The 18,172-nt window shown below is 50.4% G+C and overlaps 1 protein-coding gene across 1 annotated transcript in view; it reads right to left on the reverse strand.

Annotated features, from left to right (window-relative positions):
- Window positions 1–2,215: 2,215 nt before the first annotated feature.
- Window positions 2,216–18,172, reverse strand: part of STAG3 (STAG3 cohesin complex component) — a gene marked incomplete at its 3' end in the record, with an annotated part of 44,975 nt that continues 29,018 nt past the window's right edge. Inside the window, exons 11-25 of the mRNA XM_081323613.1 lie at window positions 11,122–11,225; window positions 10,924–11,016; window positions 10,499–10,588; window positions 10,167–10,367; window positions 8,037–8,107; window positions 7,800–7,887; window positions 7,552–7,635; window positions 7,387–7,479; window positions 4,483–4,651; window positions 4,239–4,372; window positions 3,207–3,308; window positions 2,979–3,124; window positions 2,715–2,843; window positions 2,478–2,635; window positions 2,216–2,373 (exon numbers count right to left, since the gene is read on the reverse strand). Of these exons, the coding sequence (XP_081179739.1) occupies window positions 2,216–2,373; window positions 2,478–2,635; window positions 2,715–2,843; window positions 2,979–3,124; window positions 3,207–3,308; window positions 4,239–4,372; window positions 4,483–4,651; window positions 7,387–7,479; window positions 7,552–7,635; window positions 7,800–7,887; window positions 8,037–8,107; window positions 10,167–10,367; window positions 10,499–10,588; window positions 10,924–11,016; window positions 11,122–11,225 (1,820 nt within the window). The remainder of the gene's footprint in view (window positions 2,374–2,477; window positions 2,636–2,714; window positions 2,844–2,978; window positions 3,125–3,206; window positions 3,309–4,238; window positions 4,373–4,482; window positions 4,652–7,386; window positions 7,480–7,551; window positions 7,636–7,799; window positions 7,888–8,036; window positions 8,108–10,166; window positions 10,368–10,498; window positions 10,589–10,923; window positions 11,017–11,121; window positions 11,226–18,172) is intronic.

Consider the following 18,172-nt stretch of genomic DNA (forward strand, 5'->3'; position numbering starts at 1 on the left):
CCATTTATATCACATTTCATAATTGTATAGGTAGAACAACGTGCTATTTCTGGGGATTCTGCCATCTCTCCGAGGGGGGGGGGGGGAGAGGATGGTTACTAAAGCGATTTTCAAACAACAGGGCATGTTTTACTGGGGAAGGGAGGGGGGACAGACAGGTCTGGATTGTATCTTCATTTACAACTGAAAAGGAAAGCAATAACCATAAAACCAAGGAGAGTTCCCTTTCCCATGGAAGGACCTGACACCTAGCAACTGACGACAGCCTGACCAAATGGATGAGGGGAGGGGCTGGAATGGGAATGGTTTATATAGGATTGAAATGTAACTTTTCTCAGATTCCGTCCTGTATTCCCACAATCGATTCCATCCTAGTAAACATTTTCCTTTTGGACTAACTTGCATCCAAGAGTTCTTATTTCCTAAGATGTGGATTGAGGTGGGTCCTGACAATATGTATATAAAAATATTTATTAAAAACCCTCAAAGGGCAGGCTTGATGGACCACTGGGTCTTTGGTTCTACCCCTTTGAACAGATGGCAAGGCGCAGGGGTGTTGCATGGGGGGGTCCTGCCCCTGCCCAAGGGGGGCCGCCCCAATCGGTGGTGGTGGTGGAAGAGGTGCCAGCCTGGGGGTCACTCTACTGCTCCCTCCATTGTGTGTGTGTGTGTGGGGGGGGCTCTGCCCCAGACAGACCCAGTCCACAATCCAGAGGTCCCGCTGGAGACTCCTGCTCAAAGAGCAAATGGCCGCCATAGCCAGGGGGGGCCTTCACACAACCTTGTGTCATGCACCAGTTGTGCTGGTTCTCAGACAGGGGCCCGTTCATTGTCTCTCACACCCTTGTCACCCCGACTGTGCTGCCGTTCACCGCCCCTCCAGAGCAGCTCAGCTGTGAGGCCTCCTGGGCCGGGGGGGAGGGGGGCACTCTGCTCTCCAAAAATAGGCTTCCGAGTCCAATTCAAGGCACTGCTTTTGGGGCTGCCTCTCCCCAGCTGTATCTGCTCGCCCCATCGGACCCAGCTGAGAAGCCCCACGATGGGTCCCGTCTGTGCAGGGAGGATGCCGGGAGACAGCCCGCCTCCACTGTGGTGCTAGCCTTGCGGCCTCTTCACCGCCCAGACGCCAGCCCGCCCCATCCCGTGAATGCTCCGGGGACCAAGATCTTTGGTGTGGGGGGCCCCCTCTGAGACCACGGTTGATATTCAGCCCTTCTTGTGCCTTCTGCTTTTTTATATTCTTAATTATGATTTTTTAAATATATATTTACTGTTCTTTAATTTAGTGCTGTGTGCCACCCAGAGTCGCTGCTTGTGAGAATGGCAGCCGTATAAATAGGATAAATGAATAAAATTATGTAACATCCACCCAGGAGACCCCTGTCGGTTCAGGCGAGGGGCCCTCCTGCCCTGGCGGGTCAAGCAGGTTCAGGTAAGGCGTCCCTAAGAACCCTGTTGGACAGATTCTGCCCCTAAGCGAATCTGTATGTCTGGCCGCCCCACTTAGCGGCTGATTTTGACTCTGCACAATGTGGCCTCGGTCAGGGAGGGGAAGGGGCTGGGAGCGCGCCTCCCTTCTCTGCTTCTTCCAGGGCAGAGGCCAGGCCCAAGGAGCCGGAGCTCCAAGGGAACCGGCTTGGCGGCAGAACAAGCTTCCGCCCAAGGGGCCCCCAGGGCCACCTCCGGGGAGGAAAGGGAATGGGCCCTCCAGCTGCTCTTGAAGCAGGAGCCGCGAGTCCAGGAGAACCGCACGACTAAGCAAACTCCCTCCAGAACCGCACAGGGCTCTGCCGGGAATCAGATAACGCCCCTCTTCTCTTGCTCCTCCTCAGCCCGTCCCGAGGGTCTCGCCACATCACCAGCCCAGCTGGGTACTAAGCTGCCTGGCAGTGCCGATGTAGGGCACCCCGCAGAAGGAAGGTTTGGGTAGGGAGGGGGAAAAGAGCCTGCAGCAGAAGAGCAAAGCCTCCACCTCTCTCCTAACTAGAAGGTTGACTGGCGGAGTCTCTCTCTGACGCTGCCCCTTCGTTGCGGAAGGGAGGAAAGCCACCCCCCCAATCTCTGGGCCTTCCGCGAAGGGGTCCAAGCATAGCTCCGCCACAAACAGCCCCTCTGGTGTGGTCGCCACAGCCTTCCCACCGGGCAGGGCTGGTAGAGCCCAGCTCCCTTTCTGGCCAAGAGGCAGCTCGGGGGGTCCCTCTCACCCACTGGCCTCTCACCTCTGGGCGAACTCGGCTTCGCTGCCCGAGCTCTCCTCTCCCAGCGGAGGCCCCGTCAGCGGGCGCTTGGCCCTCAGGGCGGTGGACGTCAGCAGGGGCGTGTGCAGGCGGCTACCGGAGGCGAGGCTGGTGCTGCCGCTGTGCTCAGAGGATCCTGGCAAAACAGGGCCCCAGAGAGACCGGTTTCCACCCTCGGCTCTCCAGAAACCCAACGGGTTCCTTTTCCTTACGGAGCCCCTCGGATGCCCCCACACCCACCGTTCAAACGTATCTTCTTGGAGGTGGCAGCGGGAGGCTGGGGGGCCGCCTCCTCTGGGGGGCTGAGGGAGTGCCGATAGGCCAGGAGGGAGGAAGAGCAGGCTTCCCCTTTGCTCTCCGAGAAATGAGCCTGGCCCGTCTTCTTCAAGTAGGCGAGGCTGCGGGCGGGAGGAAAAGGATGCTTTCAGCTGGGAAAGGGGGCTCCCCCAAAGCGCCCCCCCAAGCCATTTCACTCACAGCAGGGCCTTATCCGGAGGCAACAGCCTCGGGGAAAATTCACTCAGCAGTTCCAAGAAGGGCAGGTTGATGAGACCCAGCTTGGGGTTTGGGGATGCCGGCTCCTCGAAGGCAAATTTTATACCATCCCTAGAATGAAGACGCTGTGAGGATGGCCCAGCTGCCTCCACTCCTCACTCCTCCCCCCCTCCACCGAAAAGCGGCCTTCCCACGGGCACTGGACCCCAGCCCTTCTTTCCCCGGCCACCTCCAGAGCGCCCTCACTTGTGCAAAGCCACCAGGGCTGGGCGGTTCTGTAGCTGGTGCAGCCCAAAGAGCAGAGAGAACCGCCGTGCCAAGTCCCGGATCTCCAGGAAGGCTGCCGAGTCCGTGGCCCCGGGTCCCTCTTCCAAGAAGAGCTGGGTCAGCAACTGGGAGCGAAGAGAGACCTTGCTAGCCACCAGCTGGGCTCCGTCCTCCAGCAGCAGCCCCACACCGCGAGGCACCGCTTACCTGCTGCAGGCTGAGTAGCAGCGTGTGAGCCCACTCCATTCGGTCAATTTGGCGGGTCTGAATCAGAGTTTCTTTGATGATATCCCCATAGTCATCATAGGACTGGTAGGAAAAATGGAACCCTGGATTCCTTGGTTTTTGTTTTTTATTAATTACACAAAACAGCAAAAACAGAAGGAATACATTTACATACATAAAGTTTTATGCTAAAACAAAAGTAATTATTATGAAGAGCCCTGGTGGTGCAGTGGTCAGAATGCAGCACTGCAGGCTAATTCTGCTGACTGTCGGCTGCCAGCAGTTCGACTCTCACCGGCTCCAGGTTGACTCGGCTTTCCGAGGTTGGTAAAATGAGGACCCAGACTGGTGGGGGGGGCATATGCTGACTCTGTAAACCACTCAGGGGGGGGCATAAAAGGCCCTGTGAAACGGTACAGAAGTCTAAGTGCTGTTTCTATTGTCCGCGTAGCAGCTGAATGGGCGGTTTCTCTCCAGGGCTCTAGGGGCAATGGGGCTTTTCAGGCAGACAGCCAGATACTGGCTAGATACCTCCGGTCTACCAGAGGCGGTTCTTGGCTTTCGACCACGACTGGGATCAGAACGACTGCTGCTAAGCAAGGCAGTTGTTCAGCGAGTCGTGCTAGATTTTATGACCTTTTTTGCCAGTTATTAAACAAATGGTCTGAAATGGTACAGGGTCTACTGCCTGAGCAGGGGGCTGAACTAGAAGACCTCCAGGGTCCCTTTCAACTCTGTTACTCTGTTACATCACAGCAATGGTTAAGTGAATCGTGTAATCACTCAGCAAACCCAGCTTCCCCCATTGACTCTGCATGTCCGAAGTCGGCTGGGAAGGTCGCAAATGGCAGCCTTTTGCTCCTCTTTGGATGTTGGGAGACAGGGGACTAGAAGCTCTAGAAACGGCTGCAGCGACTCTTGAGGCAAGGCACGGAACAGTTAAACTGGAATGACGACTGGCACTGAATACGTCCAGGGCAAATTCCCTATGCCTTCCCATCCAGCCTTGCGTACCTTAGAGTAATACTTGAAGACATCAGAAGCAGCACTCAGTTCCAGCACTCCATAGACAACCAATTTGCAGAATCCAGACAGCAAATTACGGCGCTGGTGCAGCTGTTCGACCTGAAGCTCTCCGTTTTCACTATCTGAGTTCATCAGCCAATTAAAAAGAAGGGAGGGGGTATTAGTGTGTTCACCCACTAACTCAAAAACTACTCCAAACCTCTCAAATTCCAACTTCAAGGATAATGCACACCATCATCGGGGGCTTGGCTGTGGTTGAAAACACGGTCCATTAGAAAGCCAGACAGCTGTGACTGCAGAGCAGACTCTGGCTGATACACCAATTCCTGCAGGACAGAGTGCCCTCCGTCAGTCAGCTGTGGACCGAAGATCAGGAGCAAATCACTCAACAGCACAAAGGCCTGCAAGGAAGAAAGGGAGCAAAAGAGAATCACACACTGAAGACGGCCATTTTCCCCCCAAGGTGGACGTAACGAAACAGGAGTAAGGGGCGGAGTTCTTGGTGCTGCAGCTTATGAACGTTACTAAAGGCAGTATGTAAAATACATAGGTTTTTTGTATGACTCTAACGTAGATGATTCCTCAGCAGAACTAACCAAAATTGAGGATCTGAACCAGCAAAGTGATCTCCTAGTGAAAGAAGCAAAGAATAAGGCAAAAATCTGTATTGCAGACCTGCAAGAGACCAGATCTCACAGGTCTACATCAAATAGACGCATAGCACGCTCCGCTAGATCCTCTCGCTCCAGGGCTTCAACGATACATGACAAGCTACTAGAGGCTCGTGCGCTTGTAGAAGAAAAGGACGCACTTGCATCCTTTGCCAAGAAGGAAGCTGAAATAGAAGCCCAGAGAAAGACCCGCCAAGCAGAGGAGGAAGCCCAAATGAAAATTCTGCAAATAGAAAAGGAACGAGCAGCTGCCCTGGCAAAGCTGAAGGTCTATGAACAGGCAGCGAAGGAAAGCACCGATGTAGATTGTTCCATCCCAATAGAAGTGGACGATCCGATGGAACGCACCAGTCAATATGTGTTAAAGCATAATGTTTGCAACGATGCAGAGCCATCTTCCACACTGCCTACAAACATCACAGAAACCCCAGAACTGCAAAGGCCTGTACTCCTTCAGCACCACAACACAAGTGCATTCTCTGCACTTCCCACTCACCACTCAGAGACCACAGAACTGCCAAGGCCTACACCTTTTCCATGCCAACACGCAGGTGCGTCAGCTGTGCTTCCTACAGACAGCACAGAAGCCCCAAGCCTGCCAAGGCCAGCACCTCTTCAACGCCCAGAAGCAGGTGCGTCAACACTTCAAACTGCACCACCTCTTGCCAACGACGATGTAACTTCCAGCAATGATCAACGATTGAATTGACAACCAGCACAAATTTTAGAGACTACACCACAGCTGAACGCTTGTGCAACATCATTTCATCCTGGTAGGCCTCACCCTAATTCACCAGAGAATTTTCCCACCCAAGGGGTCCTACAAGTTCCTTTGGCATCAAGGTTGCCAAAAAAAAGAGGGAGCCAAGCTATTCTCCAAAGCACCTGAAGGCAGGAGAAGAAGCAACGGATGGAAATTAATCAAGGAGAGAAGCAACCTAGAACTAAGGAGAAATTTCCTGACTCTTAGAACAATTAACCAGTGGAACAACCTGCCTCCAGAAGTTGTGGATGCTCCAGCACTGGAAGTTTTTAAGAAGAGACTGAACAGCCATTTGTCTGAAATGGTATAGGATTTCCTGCCTGAGCAGGGGGTTGGACTAGATGACCTCCAAGATCCCTTCCAGCTTTATATTATATTACGTATTATTATTATTACTACTATTACTATTACTACTATTGTTATCATCATCATCATCATCATCATCATCATCATCATCATTAAAAAACCCTCCACTGTGCTGTTCCCCCACTGGAGCCCCAGGCCAACTGGCAGAGAATTAACACTTAATCAATGGAACAGCTTGCCTCCTGCAGCTGCTCCATCCATCACTGGAGGTTTCCGAGATCCAGTCATTTTAAGGTATAAGGACTCCTGCCTTGGGGAGGGGGCTGGACTAGAAGACCCTCAAGGTCACTTCCAGTTCTAGGATTCTATGAATCCAGATTGTGGGAAGGGCACCTTTATTTGCATCAGCTGCACAACATCCTATCTGTTTACAACAGCTACTTTGGGAGGAATTAGGGTGAGGGGATTGTGACCAAAGCCCCACCTCTTGGTGAATCTGCCCCAGAGGCATGAAGGCAACAATGACACCCAAAAAAATACTTGCTTAATTTTTATTTATTCAATTTCTATTCCCCTCCCATCTCAAGCAACGTTGTGTAGCGAATAATCATAAAATCAGTTCAACTACAAACATCACACACACAGAGATATTAATAAAAAATATAATTATAGGTATTAATATAACCAAGGAACAGGGACAGGGCCTTTCACACACACAGGGCCCAGACCCGAACACATAAGCAGTCTTTGTGGCTTCACCCAAGGGCAACAGGGCCAGGCGCTTCCTAATCTCTGGCGAGAGAAGATCTCTCTCTGGAGGGATGGGGGCTGTCACTGAGAAGGCCGGCCTCCCGAGTCCCCGCCAGCAGATATTCCCTGGCTGACGGGAGATGCTCAGCACGCCAGACTGAACTGGGAGGAGATGATGTTCTGTGAGGTTAAGCAGAAAACGGAGAGGAAGAAACAGCTTCCCCACAGGGAGATTCTTCCAGACTAAGACAGGGGTGCTGCTGAGCTTGGAAACAATAGAAATATTTAAAGATGTCCAACTTGGAGTCAAAGGGAGGTGAAGTAAAGAGTAAGCTTAGGGGACAACCATGTTAATGATTGCAATATAAATGCAATAAATAAATAATAAATAAATAAATCTTATGCCAGAATTCTTAAAATCAGCAACACGTTAATAGCACACGATCAGTCAATCGATCGATCAATAGCAAGTACTAAAGACTAAAGTTTGGGCCACTTAAGCAACTTTGCTATTTATGTGGGGGTTTTTTTATTGGGGCTTGCTTATCTGTTTTAACCTTGGATGGTAAGAGCCAGCCCCTGCCCCTTCTCATTCCCCCCCCGCCCACACACCCACACCCACGGATCAGGCTCAGAGGCCCCTCACCTGCTCCTGGACACAGGGCTCCACGTCCACGAGGCAGCTCTGGCAGAGGGAGCAGAAGGCAGCCACTTTGTCCTTGAGGCTGAGCAGCTGCTGCTGGGGATGGAAAGGGAAGCGTGAAGGCCTGGCAGGAAGGGCCCCGGCCAGAGATCCCAAACACCCGCTCACCTGGTCAGGGACGGCCCCGGCTGAGCAGCGGGACAGTTCCCAGAGCAACGAGAAGTGGGCGCAGGTCATGGCAGGGATCACCACCTACAAGGAGAAGAGGGAGGCAGCGGGCAAACACGTGGCCCCCGTGGGCTCCTGCCCAAAGCAAGAAAAGGCCCCCTCGGAGGGCGGAAGAGCGACCGAGCAAGAAGGTGGCCCAAGCAGGGAGGCGCCCAGCTGTTTCGGGCCCAGGCCAGCTGGCCCAGTACCTGCTCGTAGGCCTCGCCCGTGTTCAGCAGGTGGCGCAGGAGATGGACGCAGGGCTGGAAGAACCCCCAGGGAGTCAGGTCGTGGGCGCTGCGGATGAAAAGGGCAGAAGGAGCATGGGCCGGCCCCTGGACGCTCACCAGAGAGGCCACCATGCCTGTGTTGGAGACTGCTGCGGGGGAGCAGGCGCCTTGGACAAACCAGCATGGACACGGCCAGGCTGAATACTGTCCGCTCACCTGTGGAAGAAGGCAATGCGCCTTAATGTGGTAGCCATGCTGTACACCTCCTCCTGCTCGGAGAATGAGGACTGCCAAGAAAAGAACAAACAACAACGCGAGGTGCTTCTCCTCCTCCTCCGTACGAGAGAGGAACATCCAGACACAGAATCGCATATGTGAGGACCAACCCCAGGCTCAGAGTAGGAACCCTCAACAGCATCCCTGGCAAAAATGGTTCAATCTTTTCTTGAAAACCTCTAGTGACCGAGCACCTGCCGCTTCAGAAGGCAGCCTGTTCTATTGCTTGACGGTCTCCCGGGCAGGGAAAATCCTCCTTGTTTCAAGTCGGGATCTCCCTTTGGAGACTCCCGTCTTCTGGTTCCCATCCTGCCCTCGGGCATTACAGGGAATAAATCCTGACTGCCCGCCCTGTGGCTCCCCTCCGTGGATGGGAAGACGGCTATTGTGTCTCCACTCGGCTTTTCCTTCTTTGGGCTAAACGTACGAAGTTCAACCGCTCTTGGTAGGATTCAGACCCCAAGCCTTTTAATATCCTTGTCACTCTTTATACTCTTTCCAATTCCACCGCCCAAAACGGCATTGGCTCTTTTGGCAGCTGTGGCACATTGCTGGCTCAAGCTTGATCTGAGATCTACGACGACACCCAGATTCTTCTCACAAATACTAGGGTGGAGCCAAGGATCCCTTATCTTGTACCCGTGCATCTGATTTTTGCATTTCTCACCAATGAACATGGAGCTGCCTCAGGGCCAGAGTTAAAAGTCTGTCGGGATCTTTTTGAGCCTGGAGCATGTCTTCTGGAGTTCGCAACCCCTCCCCCCCAATGAACGTCTCTTCAGTTCCCTCATCTAAGTCTTTCGTGAAGGTCCGAGACAGAACCCTGGGGTGCCCTGCTGCACATCCCTCCTTCCACGTGGACCCTTCAGGGCCACATGCTGTCCACAGTCATTCAGTCAACTGCAAATCCGTCTGGGAATGAGGCTATCCCATCTCTCGCTGTTCCGGTTTATCAATGAGACTGTTGTCTATCAGATGTCTTACTGAAGTCTAAGCACAGGGCTCCTTCGTTCCCTTGGTCCACCGATCAATATCAAATTAATTTAAAATTTTATTTTATTTTATTTTAAATTAATTTAATTTTATTTAAATTAATTCAAAGAAAGCAGTATGCTTTGTCGGCATGACCCGTGCTGAAGGATCCGCCTACGAACCCACGGCTTCATTGTATTCTCTAGGGCTTTCCTAGGTATTGATGTCAGGGTGATTGGTCTTCGTTTCCCGAGTCTGCTTTCCCCCCTTTCTGAAACATTGGCGGCTCCTCCTCTCCCGTCTTCTGCGCTTCTCTAGGCAGAGTCCAGCCAGGTGCTCTGAGACGATGCCCACCGGTTCCCAGGCGACACTCTGGGACGGGCCGTCCGTCTGGGCCAGGAGAATTGAACTGGCCTATAGCACATACCTACAGCCAGCCATGTCATTATTGTTTCTTTTTCCTTAATATTTATCTAAACACTTTCAATGGGGTTTTCATCCTTGGTGTCACTAATCAGCTTATATTAAAATGAAATTTCATTGCATTCAGCTGTCAAAGGGTAACTACCTCCAATATGCACTACATAAACATGACAAAAAATTATGCATATACCCACGTACGGACAGATATATGACAGTTTGGATGTATACATATATATGGTGATAAAAAAGGAATCTTGCGAATTTACAAGATGGATGGCATAAGGAACAAAGCTGTTGCAGAATCTAGTAGTTCTGCTAGAAATATTTCAAAACCTCGGTCCCAGAGTGAAAGTCTGTCTTGGGATTAAATTAGTGGACTAGTGAAATGCTGTGGGCACATCATACTTGGATTTTAGTAAGGCATTTGACAAAGTAGACCACCTATTGCTCCTTTACTACGATGATGTCAATTGCGACTAATAAACGGGAGCTTGAAACCTCTGGAAGGCACGGGAATCCTTACGCCTGAGGCCAGGCACCCCCTCCCTCCCTCCCTCCCTGCCCACATTTCAAGGCAGCTCTTCCCGTACTCCAGGCCAGAATCCTACCATCAAGCTGCTCTTGCTCTGAAGACTCACTCATGCTTAAACACCCACCGTGGGGCAGTTCTTCTACCTGGAGGAGTTCAGTAGTGTCGTGCTGGAATTTATCCGCCAGATAGTCCATAATGCAGCTACGGGCAAAATCCACACGGCTGTAGAAGGCAAATTCCCTGCGGCAGAGCAGCTGGAGAGTCTGGGAAGCCGGCTCCAGCACTTCACGGCTGGTGTGCTTTTCCACCACTTCCTTCAGCTGGGTCAGCAGCAAGTCTAAGTGCTGGGGGGAAGGGTCAGGGAGTGTCACCCCAGCAGTGTCCAAGGGCTAGCCTTGGGGGGAGGGGGAGTAGGATTTGGAAGCGCCTCCTCGGGAGGAGAAGCACAGTACGAGTAACAGCCAGGGTCTCCCACCTTCTCCAGACGGCCTGTGCTGTAATAGGTCAGGTCAAAGTAACGCAAGGCCTCCAGCAGGGGTCCCACTTTCTCGGCATCTGCAGAGAACTGCCGGGACAGAGCAGGGAAGGGAGGACTGAGAACACGCTGCTGCTCCATGCCAGGGAAGCCAGCCGAGGGCACCAACCATCCGGGATCCCGAGGGGACAGACTGAACACCCGAGTGGCCTCAGTTGACTCTCAGAGAGGGATAACGATGACTGCAAAGTGCAGATCCTTCCATTCCCCACCATTCAGGCAGAACTGAAGAAGACTCTCAGGTGAGAAGCAAAAGGTAAAGGCAACTTTGGGACAGCCATCTAGAACCAACGGGGGCCCACATCCCAATGAGAACAGAATGCTTTGGTTTCTCCTCCCATTTGGTAAGAGATGAATGCATTCACCTTAGCTAGCAGCTGGGGCAGCAGAGGGACAAAATGCTGCGTGAGCCTTAAACGCTCTTCGGACTGCGCTTTGCGTTCCCGAGCAGAAAGTACCTGAGAAAGCGGAAAGAAGAAGAAGAAGAAGAAGAAGAAGAAGAGAAGGAGATGGGAGGAGCCAGTCCGTCCTTGTGAAAGGAGAGGGAGCACCAAGGAGGTTACCTTCTTTCCAGAGAACCTGCCAATTGGCGGGTGCCCTTCGGTGGCTTGCCGCATGCTGGCCACCAAGATCAAAATGAGGCTGCTCTCCTTGAGATCACCCAAACCTGTTGAGAAACGCAGCACTTTAGCTAGGGAGCTTCAAACACAGACATGTCAAACTCGCGAAGTCACATGACGTCGTGCAACGTATCGGGACAATTTTGCCATTGCTGGCAATGGGGTGGGCGTGGCTTCCGCATGACGCATCCAGCCCACGGGCCGGCAGTTTGACACCCCTGATCTAACACATAGAATGAACCCATAGTACACAACTATCACAACCTATACTCCTAAATGTGCAGCTACAGTTCCCTAAATTTGCAGAATTATACTGCAATATCCATAAAGAAGCACCAGTTTAACTTTATTTCTAATTGGGTGCAATAAGCAGAATTTTTAAATATAAACTTCTTGAAAAGCCCTGGATAATTCCCTTAGATATTTCTCCTAAATATATTTAGCAAATAAGGGATCACTACATATCCTTGCCCTCAGGGATGACCCACTTGCCAAGCATTCTCGTGCATGATTTACTACTATTCTCACCAAATATTCCATAATTTATATCAAACATTCCATAATTCAGTTTCCTTACTTTCATGATACGCTTTTGCTAAAATTACAAACACAAAATAAATTTACTTCTTACAATCATGTTTCTCAATGACCCGAAGAGCAAAATGCAGTATGCACAATTTCTTCCCAGCCTGAAGAGGAACAAAACTAAAGAACATAAAGTACTTCCAGTAACTACAACAATCATGAATGAATGGATGAACATTTATTGTCAAAGTACAACCATGTATACATTGAGATTGGCTGAGCCTCCCTTCGTGCCCCCCCACAACTCTCAGTGACAACAAATCCACCATCTTGTTATACCATGTGAGCTAATTGCACACAACGCACCAGCCTTGCAAGTCAATCATACGAAGTTATTTCCCATTCAAGAGCCTGACAGCCCATGGATAGAAGCTGTTCTTCAGACTGTTGGTGGTGTTGTTAACTGCGAAGTCGTGTCCAACCCATTGCGACCCTATGGACAACGTTCCTCCAGGCCTTCCTGTCCTCTACCATCTTCTGGAGTCCATTTAAGCTCACGCCTCCTGCTTCAGTGACTCCATCCAGCCACCTCATTCCCTGTCGTCCCCTTCTTCTATTGCCCTCAATCTTTCCCAGCATGAGGCTCTTCTCCAGTGAGTCCTTCCTTCTCATGAGGTGGCCAAAGCATTTGAGTTTTAGCTTCAGGATCTGGCCTTCTAAAGAGCAGTCAGGGTGGATCTCCTCTAGGACTGACCGGTTTGATCGCCTTGCAGTCCAAGGGACTCGCAGGAGTCTTCTCCAGCACCATAGTTCAAAGGCCTCAATTCTTTGGTGCTCAGCCTTTGTTATGGTCCACCTTTCACTGCCATACATGGCAACTGGGAAGACCACAGCCTTGACTATACGCACTTTTGTTGACAGGGTGATGTCTCTGCTTTTTAGTGTGCTGTCTAGATTTGCCATGGCTTTCCTCCCGAGGAGCAAGCGTCTTTTAATTTCTTGGCTGCAGTCCCCATCTGCAGTGAACTTGGAGCCCAGGAAAATAAAATCTGTCACTACCTCCATTTCTTCCCCATCTATTTGCCAAGAATTGAGAGGGCCAGATGCCATGATCTTGGTTTTCTTAATGTTAAGTTTCAACCCAACTTTTGCACACTCCTTCACCCGCAACAAGAGGCTCTTTAGTTCTTCTTCACTTTCTGCCATTAGAGTGGTATCATCTGCATATCTTAGGTTGTTGATATTTCTTCTGGCAATCTTAATTCCAACTTTTGATTCATCTAGCCCTGCCTTTTTCATGATGTGCTATGCATATAAGTTAAACAGGCAGGGCGACAGTATACAGCCTTGCTGGACTCCTTTCCCAATTTTGAACCAATCAGTGGTTGTGTCCAGTTCTCACTGTTGCTTCTTGACCTGCGTATAGGTTTCTCAAGAGACAAATAAGATGGTCTGGTACTCCCATCTCTTTAAGAACATGCCACAGTTTGTTATGATCCACACAATCAAAGGCTTTAGCATAGTCAATGAAGCAGAAGTAGATGTTTTTCTGGAACTCCCTAGCTTTCTCCATGATGCAGTGTATGTTGGCAATTTGATCTCTAGTTCCTCTGCCTCTTCGAAATCCTGCCTGTACTTCTGTTAGTTCTCGATCCACATACTGCTGAAGCCTAGCTTGTAGGATTTTAAGCATGACTTTACTAGCATGAGAAATGAGTGCAATGGTGCGATAATTTGAACATTCTTTGGCACTGCCTTTCTTTGGAATTGGAATGTAAACTGATCTTTTCCAATCCTGTGGCCACTGTTGAGTTTTCCAAATTTGCTGGCAAATTGAGTGTAGCACTTTTACTGCATCGTCTTTTAAGATTTTGAATAGCTCAGCTGGAATACTGTCACCTCCACTAGCTTTGTTGTTGCTCAGCTTTTCTAAGGCCCACTTCACTTCACATTCTAGGATGTCTGGCTCGAGGTCAGTGATCACCTCATCGTGGTTATCAGGGACATTAAGCTCGTTCTTGTATAGTTCTGCTGTGTAATTTTGCCACCTCTTCTTAATCTCTTCTGCCTGTGTTAGGTCCCTGCTATTTTGATCCTTTATCATGCCCATTTTTGCATCAAACATTCCCTTCATCTCTCCAATTTTCTTGAAGAGATCTCTGGTCCTCCCTATTCTATTGTTTTCTTCTATTTCTTTGCACTGTTCATTTAAGAAGGCATTCTTATCTCTTCGAGCTATTCTCTGGAATTCTGCATTCAATTGGGTGTATCTTTCTATTTCTCCCTTGCCTTTTGCTTCCCTCCTTTCCTCAGCTATTTGCAATGCTTCCTTAGACAGCCATTTTGCTTTCTTGCATTTCTTTTTCATTGGGATGGTTTTAGTTGCTACCTCTTGTACAGTGTTGCGAATCTCTGTCCATAGTTCTTCAGGCACTCTATCAGATCTAATTCCTTAAATCTATTTGTCACGTCTACTGTATATTCAACAGGGATATGATTTAATTCATACCTGAGTGGCCTAGTGATTTTCCCTACTTTCTTCAGTTTAAGCCTAAACTTTGCAATGAGAAGCTCATGGTCTGAGCTACAGTCAACTCCTGGTCTTGTTTTTACTGACTGTATAGAGCTTCTCCATCTTTGGCTGCAGAGCATATAGTCAATCTGATTTCTGTGTTGACCGTCTGGTGGTGTCCATGTGTAGAGCCGTCTCTTGGGTTGTTGGGAAAGAGCGTTTACTACGACCATCGTATTCTCTTGACCAAATTCTATCAGCCTGTGCCCTGCTTCATTTTGTACTCCAAGGCCAAACTTGCCTGTTATTCCGCTTATCTTTTGGCTTCCTACTTTAGCATTCCAATTCCCCATGATGATAAGGACATCATTTTTTGGTGTTAGTTCTATAAGGTGCTGTAGGACTTCATAGAACCGGTCAATTTCAGCCTCTTCAGCACCGGTGGTTGGGGCAAAGACTTGGACTACTGTGATATTGAATGGTTTGCCTTGGATTCAAACTGAGATCATTCTGTCATTTTGGGGATTGTATCCCAGTATTGCTTTTCCTACTCTTTTATTGACTATGAAGGCTACTCCATTTCTTTTGAGGGATTCTTGCCCGCAGTAGTATACCTGATGGTCATCTGAATTAAATTCACCCATTCCTGTCCATTTTAGTTTGCCGATTCCTAAGATGTTGATGTTCAGTCTTGTTATCTCATATGACCACGTCCAGCTTTCCTTGATTCATGGATCTTACATTCCAGGTTCCTATGGCTGGCTATACTCCTGTTATCTCCTACCTGATGGTAGGAGAGTAAAGAGGTACCGACCAGGGTGTGAGTCATCCCTGAGAATTTTCCTCACTCTTCCAAGGCAGCGGGCCCTGGCAAGGTCATCCAGTGGTGTCAGGGGACAGGCCACAATGTTTTGTGCTGCGCTCACCACCCTCTATAATATCTTCCTATCCGCGGCTGTCAGGCCAGCATACCAAACCACAATACAGTGCGAGAGGACGCTCTCTATAGTAGACTGGTAAAAGGTAATTAGCTGTTGTTCTACCCTGTTCTTCCGCAAGACCCTGAGGAAGTGGAGTCTCTGTTGGGCTTTTCTGGCCACCAGGGTTGTATTGACTTTCCAGGTAAGATCTTCACAGGAGGAGGAAACTCTCTCCACACAGCCCCCCGATGTAAAGTGGGGCAGGTTCCTCTCTTTTCCTCCAGAAGTCTAGCACCATCTCCTTCATCTTGCTGATGTTCAGGTGAAAGTTGTTCTCTAAACACCATTGGGATAGTTTTTGTACCTCCCCCCTGTATGCTGTTTCATCTCCACCTGTAATAAGACCCTACAAACTTAATGATTGCAGTGGATGGGTCAGACGATACACAATCATACGTGTACAGTGAGTACAGGTAGGGGCTAAGCACGCAGCCCTGTGGCGAGCCGGTGCAAAGCTTCAGAGGGGTGGATGAAACAGACCCGACCCTGTTTGTAGCTGGTCCCTTAGAAAGTCTTTAATCCAATCGCAGATGGAGGGGGGGGGCGGAATTCAAGTCAGTCAGCTTTTCAATAAGGATGCTTGGCAGAATAGTGTTGAAAGCCAAGCTGCAATCAATGAAAAGCATCCTGACATAGCTTCCAGGTTTCTCCAGATGGCTCGCTACAGAACAGAGCAGTAGCTACATGTCAGAAAAGCTAAAGCTCAGAATGAATGAAGGCTTGCACAAAAGAACAAACACAACAGAATCTCCTTGGTACTGAGCCTGATGGTTTCCTTCCAGATGTTTCATTACCCCAAAAGGTAGTATCATCAGTGAGAGTGAGTGTGGGGTTTTCTCCTTATGTACAATAGCTTGCCATGCTAGTGTTGTGTGTGTGTGTGTGTGTAGTTTTCTCCTTGGTGATCCCTTGATTATTGTTTTCTGCGTGTTTGTCTGGTGTTAATCCCTGCTTATTGGGGTGCTGGCTGCTGCAAAGTATGTCTTCTGGTCTTCTGGGGGTGGGGGGGAGAGAAATGTGGCTGAGACTGTCCATACGTGCATTGAAATTAAGCAGTTTTCATCGGATCTTCTGGCTACTTGTTTACGTTAATGGATGAGCCCTGCCCGTCTGTCCTGTATAGCGGCTGTTACAGTCCTTATGCTGTATGTTAGAGGGCTCCTGGGACTTTTGGCTTAGCTAGGGCTTCACCAGCACTGATCTTATCTGCAAGCGAATAACCATGTTCTGAGAGTACCAACAGCTACACAGTTCAACTCTGAGCTACAGGAAGTCTCTCTCTCCCGTTGAAGTACAAGCCCTGCCCAGGCTGCTCGACACCCTCTCAGGGTTGGCGGTGGAGTTCCCCAGGCTTATAGTTCTGGGTGACTTCAACCTGCCTTCCCTAGGAGGGTCGTCAGAACTAGCTTGGGAGTTCATGGCTTCCATGACGGCCATGGACCTGACCCAGGTAGTTCAGGGCCCGACCCATGTGGGGGGGGGGGTCACACTCTCGACCTGGTATTTTTATCTGGACAGTGGTTGGATGATCTGGGAGGGGGTTCACCAGCTATTGTCCCCCTGTCATGGTCCGATCATTATCTCCTGCGGCTGCTCTTCCGTTATGCCACCCCCCGCCACTGGGCTGCGGAACCGACCAGGTGGTTCCACCCCAGGCACCTAATGGACCCAGAACGGTTCCAGATGGCGCTTGGGTCTATACCCATCGCCCTCATTCACAGCCCAGCCGATGCCTTGGTAGATGCCTGGGAAAGGGCGGCCACCGAGGCACTCGACCGTGTTGTATCCTTGCGACCCCTGACCCAGCGCAGATCCCGCTGGGCTCCATGGTTTTCTGTGGAGCTCCGGGAGATGAAGCATCGGAGACGGGGTCTAGAGAGCGGTTGGAGGTCCAGCCGATCCGAATCTGACCGATTGCAGTTAAGAACCTTTATAAGGTCTTATCTTGCTGCGATAAGGACGGCAAAGGCTAATTACTTCGCTGCCCTCATCGCATCCGCAGATAATTGCCCGGCCGCCCTGTTTAGGGTGACTCGCTCCCTTCTTAACCAGGAGGTGAGGGAGGATCCCTTACAGGGTCGGGCCGAGGAGTTTAGTCACCATCTGACGGACAAAATCGCTCAGATCCGGGCTGGTTTGGACTCTGACTGGGCAGAGTCTGATGTGGAGGAATCGGACGGTCTTGAGCATGTTATCTGGACTGAGTTCGACCCTGTTTCCCCTGATGATGTGGACAGGATTATGGGGAGGCTGAGCTCTACCACCTGTTTATTGGACCTGTGCCCCTCCTGGCTGGTTTATGCGGCCCGGGAGGAGACATGAGGCTGGTTCCAGGCAGTAATAACTGCTTCCTCGAAGGAGAGTATCTTTCCCGCCGCCTTGAAGGAGGCAGTGGTGAGACCCCTCCTCAAGAAGCCTGCCCTGGACCCGGCTGTTTTAAATAACTATTGTCCGGTCTCCAACCTTCGCTTTTTGGCGAAGGTTGTTGAGTGTGGTGGCGCATCAGCTTCCTCTGTTTCTTGAGGAAACTGATTATCTGGACCCGTACCAATCGGGTTTCAGGCCCGGGCACAGCACGGAGACGGCATTGGTTGTGCTGGTGAATGATCTCTGGCGTGCTCGGGACAGGGGTTGTTCCTCTGTCCTAGTCCTATTAGATCTCTCAGCGGCTTTTGATACCATCGACCATGGTATCCTACTGCGGTGTCTCAGGGGGTTGGGAGGCACCGTTTTACGGTGGTTCTCCTCCTATCTCCTGGGCCGCTCGCAGTCGGTGTTGACGGGAGGGCAGAGATCCGCCCTGAGGCCTCTCATTTGTGGAGTTCCTCAGGGGTCGGTTCTCTCTCCCCTCCTGTTCAACATCTATATGAAGCCGCTGGGCGAGATCATTTGTGGTTTCGGGGTGGGGTATCATCAGTATGCTGATGATACCCAACTTTTTTTCTCCACCCCAAACCAACCCAGCGATGCCCTCGCC

This window comes from Vipera berus (assembly GCF_964194415.1).
Source record: "Vipera berus genome assembly, chromosome: 3".
Lineage (NCBI taxonomy): Eukaryota > Metazoa > Chordata > Lepidosauria > Squamata > Viperidae > Vipera > Vipera berus.